This window comes from Mobula hypostoma, chromosome 3, assembly GCF_963921235.1.
Source record: "Mobula hypostoma chromosome 3, sMobHyp1.1, whole genome shotgun sequence".
Taxonomy (NCBI): Eukaryota; Metazoa; Chordata; class Chondrichthyes; order Myliobatiformes; family Myliobatidae; genus Mobula; species Mobula hypostoma.
Window position 1 is genome coordinate 172,618,677 of NC_086099.1, and position 12,811 is coordinate 172,631,487.

At 39.6% G+C, this 12,811-nt stretch overlaps 1 protein-coding gene across 4 annotated transcripts in view; it reads right to left on the bottom strand.

Annotated features, from left to right (window-relative positions):
• akap9 (A kinase (PRKA) anchor protein 9) overlaps positions 1–12,811 on the bottom strand; it is a 209,777-nt gene that overhangs the window by 65,174 nt on the left and 131,792 nt on the right. For all 4 annotated transcript variants that reach the window (XM_063044116.1, XM_063044117.1, XM_063044115.1 and 1 more), the window contains 2 exons: positions 3,970–4,089; positions 978–1,154 (listed from right to left, as the gene is read on the bottom strand). In XM_063044116.1, the coding sequence (XP_062900186.1) occupies positions 978–1,154; positions 3,970–4,089 (297 nt within the window). The remainder of the gene's footprint in view (positions 1–977; positions 1,155–3,969; positions 4,090–12,811) is intronic.

The following is a 12,811-nucleotide window of genomic DNA, read 5'->3' on the forward strand; positions in this document are numbered from 1 at the left end:
ATTACATTTCTTCTCAATCTTGCCTTGGAAACCTCTCCATGCAAGTTACTCCTTAAGCACCAGCCAATTGTACGGGCTTTTTCTGTACTGCCTCCAACAGACCAATAAGTGCTTTGAAATCATTAGACCAGTGGATATTGTGCTTCAGATTTGATCACAACAGTATCTATTTCTAAAATAGTCACTTTGGATTTATACCCTTTCTGATGGGCTCTAAAATGATTACTTATGTTGCAACAATCAAAACTATTAAAAAGTTAATAAGAATTTGTCACACCTAATAAGTCCATCTATAATCAACTCATGACCTGATCATCTATGACATTGGTGCAGAGCAATTCCTATTTCAGTATTTTGATTTTTCTGTTCTATTCTTCTTTGGTCAATATAGTTCTTCATAATAATAATAATAGGTGTTGGTGCATGGCCAAGTGGCTAAGGCATTGGTCTCGTGATCTGAAGGTCGCTAGTTTGAGCCTCAGCTGAGGCAGCATGTTGTGTCCTTGAGCAAGGCACTTAACCACCCATTGCTCTGTGACGACACCAGTGCCAAGCTGTACTGGCCCTAGTGCCCTTCCCTTGGACAACATTGGTGGCGTGGAGAGGGGAGACTTGCAGCACGGGCAACTGCCGGTCTTCCATACAACCTTGCCCAGGCCTGCCCCCTGGAAACCTTCCAAGGCGCAAATCCATGGTCTCATGAGACTAATGGATGCCTATTATAATAATAATAATAACTGGTGGCATACATCATCAGAAGCTGTACTATGGGTGGCATATCTTCAAGAGTTTGAAATGTGACAATGTATAATATTGAAGCCTCTCTCAGCATGAGTCAGGTATACAGTAAACTGACCCCCAGAAAGAAAGATGAAATTAGAACATATAAAACCGCAAGTTTAGACTCTCAAGGATACTACCTGAGCCATGTTCACACATTCCTTTGAACTTAGCTTAAAAATCAAAAATAGTAGTACCTTTTGTAAGGGGTAAGTGGTACTGATCAATGCTTGCTCCAGTTCCCTGACTCTGTTTTCCAGTTTATCGATTTCTTCATTCCGTTCTTGCACATCTCTCTGAAGCTGCTCTTTGGCAAGCAGAAGTTCGCTACATCGGTCAGTCTTGTCTTTTAACTGATCAGTCAGATGGTCCATCTACCAAAAGCATGATACTTGTTAGTTTTTCTTATTTTATAAGTCTGAATTAATTAAAATTTAAAAAAACACCAAGTTCAGAATTATTATTAAAATATGGATGCTGAAGAACACACAAATAAATCACCTTAAATAGTACTCCAGTAATCTGATATTTCGGCCAGAATTTCATGAAAAATATGATTTGTGACTTATAATCATAAATTACATTATCTCATGCCCCTAGCTACCTATTGTGCATATACTCCAAAACTGCCTCAAAAATTGCTCAAATCTCTGAATAAGCATGTAGCCAGCACAGTAGTTTAGTGGTTAGCACAATGCTTTACAGACCTAGTAAACCAGGTTCAATTCCCAGCACTGTCCAGTAAGAAGCTCGTACATTCTCCCTGTGACCACTTGGGTTTCTTCCAGGTGTGCCAGTTTTTGTTCCCAATGTACTGGTTGGTAGGTTAATGGGTCATGGTAAATTGTCCTGTGATTAAGCTTGGATTAAATCATGGGTTTCTGGCTGGTGCTGCTCAAAGGGCCAGATGGGACTGTGCTAACAATTTTTTAAATGGTAGTGCCAAACACTTTCACATCTGCATTATTAGGCAGTTGAATCATCTTAAACTGCAGAATTTCAAAATTCTAAAAGCTTCACTGCATTGAATTTCACCACTGGCACACAGTTCAGTTATGGTCACTATTTATTCCTGTATTTACAACACAACATCATGACTTCAGCAGTATGAGGAGACAGAAGTACATGGCTGGAAATGGACTGTTAGCTAAGAAATAAGTTACAAGTTAAAACGTGGGAACTGGGTAGAAATATTCATCTATTTGCATGACTTTTTAAAAACATGTTATTGAACTAAGGTAACTAAAATGATTTAGAAGCTATACATTTTTAACTTTAAGGCACATGGAAAACAGGTTGAACTGGCTAACTGGATCCCAAAACTGGCTTGGTGATATGAAGCAGAAGGTTCCTGGAAGGATGTTTCACTGATTTCAGGAATTGGGGCTGAAACTCTTGCTGTTTGTGATATATATTAACAACTTGGATGTGAACATTGGAGGAATGATTAGTAAGTTTGCAGATGAATAATAATTGGTGGAGTTCTAGATAGTGAAGAAACTTGTCTCGAGCCACAACAGGATATTAGATCAGATGGAAAGCTGGGTGGAGCCTTGGCCGGTGAACTTCATCCAGGTAAGTGTGAAATGATGCATTTTAGAAAATCAAGCAGGGGAAGTAATAGGAAATGTTGATGAACAAAGGGATGTGGGCCGAAACAGACTTGCTTTCGTAGATTAAGGCACAGAATATGAAAGTTGGGAGTTATGTTACAAATTTACAAAACATTGCCTACACTGCATGTGAAGAATTGCATGCACTCTGATCTCCATAATAGAGGAAGGATGCGGCTGCGCTGGAGAAAATGGCAGAGGAGATTTATCAGGATGGGAGGGCTTGATTTATGAGGAGAGGTTGAATGGGATGCACCTATTTTCCCTGGAGCAAAGGGCATTGGTTTAAAGTGAGAAGGAGTTTTAAAAGGTATTTGAGAGGAATTTATTTTGATAACTGGAATTCTAAGGAGGTAGTGGAATCTGATATAATCACTACATCTGAGAAATATTTTGATACGTACTTGAATAAGAAAGACATAGATGAATATGGGCCTAATCAATGTTCCCTCTAAGGTGTACACGCATCAACGTTCCCTCTAAGGTGTACACGCACATCTTGTACTACTAGCGCACAGAAGAATTTAAACTGCGTTCAAAATATTGCCACTCTGTATGTCATTGGCACGTTTTGTGTATTTCAGGATCACATTTCCTTTTCCAGTTTCTGATGCGGACCGTGTTGACAACGTGGTGTTTTTGATGATCTGTCTGCAGATTTTAGAACTGGCTGATTTATAATGTTTTTATTGAAGACATTATGTTGATTTCCAAAGAAGCAAAGGGCACGAACCGCAAAAGAACTGCTAATTCATTGAAAGTAGAATGGCTCAATGAAACAGTTGAAACTACTGCACCGGAAGCTCATGAGGTCAGGAATGTGCAGCTATGAGAAATATTTATATACAATATAGAAACTGGTGTTACCTGTGTGTATTGCCATGATGCAAAAGTTGCTGGAGAATTTGCAAGTGGGAAGAAGTGGAGTGATATTTGGAAACTTGACTTTTAAAAAGTGTAATTTTAGCAAGCAAATCACAGATGGATGGTGTGCAAAAGCTCTGGCGAGAAAATCCTTCATTACCCGCTATAGACCTACTACACATGTTGTGAAAGTGCAGATGAATGAGAGTAAAAACAATCAGACCCAGAGGAGATCAGAGTTCTTATTGACAGTTATTTTAATTCTTTTAAACAACGAACAACAAACCGGACTTGGTAGTTTATTATCCTTAGAATAGCTTCAGGTTTACTTCCACTTAAAAATTCAGTGTGCACATGTTGTTGTCACTGAGCAAAAAAATTGCACAGCACAAGATATTTGTGCTCACTGGTCATTACAAGTTAGAGGGAACATTGGGCCTAATGTAGGCAAATGGGATTAATGCAGATGGACAAAAACGTCATCAAGAATGTGAGAGGCCCATTATTCCATTTAGAGTAATACAAATGTAATAATCTAAACAAAAACCAAGCATTGGTTAGAAGCTCAGTATCTAAATTCCTTATCTTTAACTGAAGGTAGATAGATGGTTTTTTGTAGCAGTGGAGGAAAAGAGGATAAGATGTTGATAAATGCAGCTGCAACACAAAGATTCCTACTGATCTCTAGGAAAACATTAACTATTTAAGTTACCTCTCTACTTCTTTGGTCATTGTTGGATTGGAGCCTTTGGGGAGTTTTCAGTTGCTGCTCCAATTTCAATATCTCTTGCTGAAACACATCTCGCTCCTGTTCACGGTCTATCGCTTGTTCCTATATCAAAATACAGGAATAAAACTTTTGACATTTAACAATGTAGAACAATGCATGTATAAAAGCAGGTGCTCATTTCATGGGAATATAACTACTAATTTGACTAACAAATTTAATTGAATTTCCAGTTTCATTCAATAAAACGTAAGATTCTGTAAAAGGCACATACAATAACACCTATTTGCTGTGAGGTTATTAGTAAAAGTGGGCATCATTAATGTGCATTGTATAATGGCTGATATAAAATGGTATTTACAACTTTGTAGTACAAATCAAAATTATTTAAAGAAATTAACATGCAGTGTGAATTTAGCTTTTAGCTACTGCATTATCAATTACAAAAAAAATCAGACTTGAGACAGAAGTGTATAGACTTTTAAAGAAAACAGCTAACAGTGATCCCTGAAGTCACATCATTAAATTCTAAATATAAAAGCATTTGTTGCTATATATTTCAAATTTGCTCACATTGAATAGGTGGCAAACACTTTCCCTTGATGTGAAATGAGGCTAAGAAATCATTATTCCTTATAGCAAACACTAAACTAATTGTGGTGAATTACAGTGGTGCTATATCTCTAAATAGGCGGGTTGAAATTTACTAAACTTGCTTGCAGTTTTAAGCAGGTAATTAAAAGTACAATTAATCATAATAATTGCAGAGGAAATAACTCAGTGAATAAACTAAATAGAAATTACAAGCATTGGGACTAATCTTACGCAAATAAGATCCAGAGAATTCTTGTTTACAATTAAATGTGAATACATTTGCTCAGTATTTGCTTCCTAGTTGGAAGAACTGTGGCTGTGATGCACTGCCAGAAACTTAAATCGTGAGTACCAAGAAACTGGCAGCTAAATGCAAAATAGTCTGCCTGAGTTACTAGATCAGCTGGGGCAATGAAAAAAACATGATTCCTTTTCATTCAGCAAGATGTCAGGCAAGTAAGAACGAGAAGACAATGCAATGTTAGTGCAGTCTGTGATTGACTCTGAAAAGCACTTGTAATATGGAAGAAGCTGGCGCACTGGAAGTGGCCCGCAATAACAAGGTCAAGATTTTGCAATAACAGAAAATGGAGAAAAATCCTGGATGGCAGAGATCAATGGGAAAAGCAGTCAAGTTAATATTTCATGTCACTGGCCTCTCATCAGAATGGGAAAAAATAGAGTAAAGCAAGTTTTAGGATGCAAAGAAATGGGGATGGGGGGGGTGGGAGAGAAAGCATGAATGAAAGAAAATATCTACGGTCGGTTTAAATGTAGAAGAGATTCTGTGATAGGTTTAAATGTAGAAGAGATTAAATGGCACAGGTGAGAATGCTGGAAGGAACAAAAGGGGAAAACTAATTATCTGAAATAATTGGACTCAATGTTGTTACCACGCTGCTAATGATAAGGTGCTGCTTCAGATCTTCTGTATCAGAGCCAGTGTGTGTCATCCATCTGGATTTACTTAAGAGTTTCAATAGCAACATTTTTTGTGTTATCAAAATATCAAAATTTCCAAGATGGCAGAAGCAATGGTTTTACTTTTCCGAAACTTTCAAGATTTGCAAAATGGTTCAGTTACAGTTGAAAGAAAAAGTTTGTGAACCCTTTGCAATTACCTGTTTTTCTGCATAATCACTCATAAAAGGTGGCCTAGTCTTCATCTAAGACACAATAATAGATAAACACGATCTGCCTAAACTAATAGCACACAATTGTCATTATTGGACATAATGTTTAATCATTCACAGTCCAGGCGGGAAAAGTATGTGAACCCTTGTATTTAATAACTGGTAGAACCTCCTTTAGCAGTAATAACTTCCACCAAACATTTTCTGTAGCTGCTGATCAGATTTGCACAATGGCAAGGAGGAACTTTAGACCATTACTCCATACAAAATTGTTTCAGTTCATCAATATTTCTGGAATACCTTGCATAAGCAGCTCTTTTCAGGTCATGCCACAGCATCTCAATTGGGTTATGCTCTGGACACTGACTTGGCCATACCAAATCACAAATTTTCTTCTTTTTAAACCATTCTGTTGTTGATTTACTCATCTTTCAGATCATTCTCTTGTTGCATTATCCAACTTCTATTAAGCTTCATGGACTGCTACCCTGACATTCTCATGTAAAATGTCTTGATACAATTTTTAATTCATTATTCCAATGATAGCAAGCTGTCCAAACCTTGAAGAAGCAAAGCAGCCCCAAATCCTGATCCTCCTTCCACCTTGCTTCACAGTTGGGATGAGCTTTTGGAGTTAGTGTGCAGTGCCCTTTTTCCTCCAAACATAGCACTGTACACTTCTGGCAAAAAGTTCAACTTTTGTCTCATCTGTCCACAGAACATTGTCGCAGAAGTGTTGTAGAACATCCAGGTAGTCTTTTGCAAACTTGAGGTGTGCAGCAATGTTTTTTTTGGAGAGCAGTGGTTTCTTCCGTGGTGTCCTCCGTGGTGTCCTTCCATGAACACCATTCTTGTTCAGTGTTTTTCTTATAGTGGACACATGAACCAAGACTTTAGCAAGTTCTAGAGATTTCTGCAGGTCTTTTGCTGTTACCCTTGGGTTCTTTTTCACCTACTTCAGCATTGAACATTGTGCTCTTGGTGTGATCTTTGCAGGACGCCTACTTCTAGGGAGAGCAGCAACGTACTGAGCTTCCTCCATTTGTAGACAACTTCTCTTACTGTGGACTGATGAACACTCAGGTCTTTAGAAAAGCTTTTGTAGCCTTTTCCAGCTTCATGCATCTCTACAATTCTTCTCCTAAGGTCCCCTGAAAGTTGTTTTGACCGAGGCATGGCACACATAAACAGATCTTTCTTGAGAAGAGCAGGCTCTGTCAGTAACCTGACTCTGCGTATCTTTTTTATATGCCAGGGCACCTCTACAACCCACAGCACCAATCTCATCTTATTGACTGGAACACCTGACTCAAAGAACTTTTGTAGAAGGTATTACCCCAGAGGTTCACATACTTCTTTGAACTTAGACTGTAATTGTTTAAATGGTGTACTCAGCATTGACAAGAAGCACAATTGTTTGTGTGTTATTAGCTTAGGCAGATTGTGTTTGTCTATTATTGTGACTTAAATGAAGATCAGACCACATTGTATGAGTAATTAATGCAAAAAGCCATGTAATTGCAAAGGGTTCACAAACTTTTTCTTGCAACTGTATATAGAATTAAATAAATGTAACCATTTTATTATAAAAAGGAGGAATATATTAAGCAGGAAACTACAGGGCAGTTAGATTAACATTTCTCCAAAAAAATTATAAACCATCAATAAAGAAATTACAGCAAGGAAATTAGAAACATTCATAGTAATCAGGCAAAATCAATATCAATTTCTGAAAGGAATATTATGTTTAACAAATGTCAAGTCGTAATGAAGTAGTACTATGTACTGTGGATGAAGGGATACTGGTGAATGTACTAAACCTGGAGTTCCAGAAGTTATTTGATATGCAGCAGCAAAGGCCTTGCAGAATGTTGGAGGTAACTCATTAATGAAGGTGAAAAGCAGGAAACAATTGTTACAAATGCAGCAAAAACAAACTGCTGGAGGAGCTGTGATTCATGCAAAATCTGTGGGAGGAAAGACATTACTGATGTTCCAGGTCAAGTCTTCAATCTCTTCATTATAAACAGGTCTTTGTCCGGTTGGATAGAGTGAAGATATGCAAAAGAGATCAACGGTAATTTTGTAATTTTATTTAAGTGGCCTGGATGAAGGCACAAAAGGCAAATTCTTGGATCATTGGGATCTATTTTGGGGGAGGTATGACTTATACAAAAAAGATGGGCTACACCTGAACTCAAAGGGTACTAATATCCTGGCAGAATTGTTTAATATAGCTGTTAGGGAGGGTTTGAACTAAGTTGGCGGGGGGAAGGAAACCAGGGTATTAGGGTCGAGGAAGAGGGAAATAGAAATAAGTCAAAGATACTGTGCAGCAAAGATGGTAAGAAGGACAGGCAGGTGAATAGACAGGATAATTTGCTGTGCAATGGAAATATAGCAAAATCGGCAACAGATACTAATCTAAATGTACTGTACTTAAATGCATGCAGCATTAGAAATAAAGTGGATGACCTTGTTGTACAGCTACAGGTTAAAAGATATGACATTGTGGCCAGCACCGAGTCATGGATATATGATGGATGTGATTGGGAGATGAATGTCCAAGGATACACAGTGTATAGGAAAGATAGGAAGGTAGGTAAAGGGGGTGGCGTGGCCCTGATGGTAAACAACGATATCAAATCACTAGAAAGAAGGGACATAGGATCAGAAAAGGTAGAATCCTTATGGGTCGAGTTAAGAAACGGCAAGGGTAAAACAACACTAATAGCAGTTATATACAGGCCTCCAAACAGCAGCTAGGATGTGGACTACAAGTTGTAGCTGGAAATAGAAAAAGCGTGTCAGAAGGAAAATGTCAAGATAAGTATGGGGGGATTTTAATATGAAAGTGGATTGGGGAAGTCAGGAAGGTACTGGATCTCAGGAGAGGGAGTTTGTAGAATGCTTACGGGATGGCTTTTTGGAGCAGCTTGTCCAGAAGCCCACCAGGGGATCGGCCATTTTGGATTGGGTGCTGTGTAACGAACCTGAGACGATTAGGGGGCTGGAGGTAATGGAACCCCTTGGAAGTAGTGATCATAATATGATTGAGTTCAGTTTCAAATTTAAAAAGGAGAAGCTGGTATCAGGTGTATCGATATTTCAGTGGAACAAAGGAAATTACAGTAGTACGAGAGAGGAACTGGCCCAAGTCGATTGGAAAAGTAAGCTAGATGGAGGGACGGCAGAGCAGAATTGGATGAAATTCCTACAAGAAATAAGGAAAGTGCAGGAAAAAAGAAAATCACAAATGGAAAAACGGCACAAATGTGGCTAACGAGAGAGGTTAAGGCTAAAATAAAAGCAAAAGAGACGGCGTACAAGGAAGCAAAAATTAGTGGGAAAACTGAGGACTGGACAACATTTAAAAACTTACAGAAGGAAACTAAGAAAGAAATTAGGAAAGAAAAGATGAATTATGAAAGGAAGTAGGACCGATTGAAAATGATGCTGGAAAAGTTATAATGGGTAACAAAGAGATGGCAGAGGAACTAAATGAGTATTTTGCATCAGTCTTCACAGTGGAAGACATTAGCAACATACCTGATAGCCAGAGGTCTCAGGGAATAGAATTAGGTACAGTCAAGATTACTAGAGAGAAAGTGCTTGGGAAGCTAAATGGACTAAGAATAGATAAGTCTCCCGGACCGGATGCACCCATGGGTTCTGAAGGAGGTGGCTTTGGAGATTGTGGAGGCATTGGAAATGATCTTCCAGGAATCAATAGACTCTGGCATGGTTCCGGAGGACTAGAAGGTCGCAAACGTAGTTCTGCTGTTTAAGAAAGGAGGGAGGCAGCAAAAAGAAAATTACAGACCTATTAGTCTGACATCGGTAGTTATAAAGTTCTTGGGAGTCGATCCTCAAGGACGAGGTTATGAAATACCTCGAGGTGCATGACAAGATAGGCCCAAGCCAGTGTGGTTTCATGAAGGGAAGATCCTGACTCACCAACCTATTGGAATTTTTTGAGGTAATCTCAAATAAGATTGACAAAGGAGAGGCTGTGGATGTTGTGTATTTGGATTTTCAAAAGGCGTTCGATAAGGTGCCGCATAAGAGGCTGCTTAATAAGATGAGAGCCCATGGAATTATAGGAAAGATATTGAAATGGGTGGAGCATTGGCTGATAGGCAGTAAGCAAAGGGTGGGAATAAAGGGATCCTATTCTGATTGGTTGCCGGTTACTAGTGGTGTTCCGCAGGGGTCGGTGTTGGGGCCGCTTCTTTTTACAATGTATATCGATGACTTAGATCATGGATTAAATGGTTTTGTGGCTAAGTTTGCAGATGACACCAAGATAGGTGGAAGAGCAGGAAGGGTTGAAGAAACAGAAAGGTTGCAGAGAGACTTGGTCAGTTTAGGAGAGTGGGCAAAGAAATGGCAGATGAGATACAATGTTGAGAAATGTATGGTTGTACATTTTGGAAGAAGAAATAATCCAGCAGATTATTATTTAGATGGGGAGAAAATTCAAAAATCGGAAGTGCAAAGGGACTTGGGGTCCTCGTGCAGGATACCCTAAAGGTTAATCACCAGGTTGGATTGGCAGTAAGGAAAGCGAATGCTATGTTGGCATTCATTTCAAGAGGAGTAGTGTATAAGAGTAAAGAGGTGTTGATGAGGCTCTGTGGGGCACTGGTGAGACCTCATTTGGAATACTGTGTGCAGTTTTGGGCCCCCTATCTTAGAAGGGATATACTGATGTTGGAGAGAGTTCAGAAAAGATTTACAAGGATGATTCCTGGAATGCAGGGGCTAACATATGAGGAGCGTTTGTCGGCTCTTGGACTGTATTCATTAGAGTATAGAAGAATGAGACGGGATCTCATAGAAACATTTTGAATGTTGAAAGGGTTGGACAGAGTAGATGTGGAAAGGCTGTTTCCCTTGGTGGGTGAGTCCAGGGCAAGAGGCCACAGTCTTAGAATTAGAGGGTACCCATTTGAAACAGAGATGAGGAGAAATTTTTTTAGCTAGAGGGCCGTGGACTTATGGAATTCGTTGCCACATACAGCTGAGGACGCTCGATCATTGAGGGTGTTTAAGGAGGAGATTGATAGGTATCTAATTAGTCAGGGTATCAAGGGATATGGGGAAAAAGCCAGAAATTGGAACTAGATGGGAGAATAGCATAGCTCATGGTGGAGTGGCGGAGCAGACTTGATGGGCCAAATGGCCTACTTAAGCTCCTTTGTCTTGTGATTTTGTGATAATTGATAAATTTGCCAGCTGCACCTTAATGGCAGAAAAGAGGACATAAAAACATGGCAGAAGAGGGAAAATGTGGAACGGCCCCAAGCTTCTTGGAGATTATTAAGCAGAGTACGATTTGGTTAGAGGAAAAAATACATCACATTATAAAAATGGTGAGATTTTCATGTCCTTGTGAATGATTTTGTAAGTAATCGGAAGGGGTAGAGAAGCAGGATCTTTGTCCTATGGTGGAAAAGTCTAAACTAAAGTCTAAAGTGAGAGGGAAGAAACTTAAAGGAGATCTGTAATGTAAGTCCTTCCACACAGGGATTGGTGGTTACATGGAATGAGCTGACAGAGAAAATGATAGAGCCAGGTACAGATATAGCAATTAAAAGGCATTGGGATTGGTACTTGGATAGAAAAGACAGGGGGATATGTGTTAGAGTTACTTTTGGGTTTAGGTCATTTTCATTTAGCTTTGGCTACCAGTCTTCTGTTCCTTTGTAATGTATTGTGAATTCATTTTGGGACAATGCATTCCTAAAAGCTGTGGATCCCAGTCCAGACACTGCTGGCATCTGTGGGATGGATGCAAATCAGAACATGTGAAATTTGTATGTAGTTTCAAAAGAAAGCATTGTCTATACTTTGTAAATATGGAATTGTCCTTTGTGTTTAGCACATAAATATCAAGCCCCATGTTGGGCCTGCAGACCTTTCCACCGAAAGCGTCTCCATATGATGCCTGCTGTACCTTGTTTTGTCGAGTAGAAAAGCTGCTTTGTATCCACCAGTAATTCTTTCCGGTGATTTCATTCACACAACAACAATATGGACCTAATATAAACCAATAATATTAAGAAAAGTTTGGATAGACTGAGCATGTATCCACTAGGGTTCCAAGGAGTGAAGGAGGACTTGATGGACATTAAATATCCAATGGGTATTAAATGTCCCTCCAGAGAGGATGTTTCTTCCTGTGGTTGAATCTAAAATTAGGCAGACACTGTTTAAAAATAAAAATTAAAATTAAGATATGGATTTTTCTTCTCTCATGACGGTTGTGAATCTTTAGAATTCTCTTCATCAAACGGTGGTGAAAGTAGCATATCACAGTCATAGCCAGACAGCATGGAAACATGCTGTTCAGCCCACCATGTCCAGTCTGACCAATGGGCACCCATCCTATTAATCCCATCTAGACACATCTTGATTTCTGTTAGCAGCTGGCACAGGGTCTGGCCCTGTGGCTCAGAAGGGTAGGGAAAGGAAGAGGAAGGTAGTAGTAAGAGGGGACCTTATAGTTAGGGGGTCAGACAGGTGATTCTGTGGATGCAGGAAAGAAACACGAATGGTAGTTTGCCTCCCAGGAGCCAGGGTCCAGGATGTTCCAGATTGCGTCCAAGATATCCTGTGGGGGAAGGGAGAACAACCAGAGTCGTGGTACATATTGGTATCAATGACATAGGTAGGAAAAGGGAAGAGGTCCTGAAAAAAAGAGTACAGGGAGTTAGGAAGTAAGTTAAGAAGCAGAACCACAAAGGTAGTAATCTTGAGATTACTGCCTATGCCACACGACAGTGAGAATAGGAATAGAATGAGGTGGAGGATAAATGTGTAGCTGAGAGATTGGAGCAGGGGACAGGGAATCAGATTTCTGGATCATTGGGACCTCTTCTGGGCAGGTGTGACCTGTCCAAAAAGGACAGGTTGCACGTGAATCCCAGGGGGACCAATATCCTGGCGGGAAGGTTTGCTAAGGCTACTGGGGAGAGTTTAAACTAGAATCGTTGGGGGGTGGGAACCAAACTGAAGAGACTGCGGAAGAGGAGGCTGGCTCACAAATAGTGAAAGCTTGTAAACAGTGCGAGACGGAGGATAGGCAGGTGATAGAG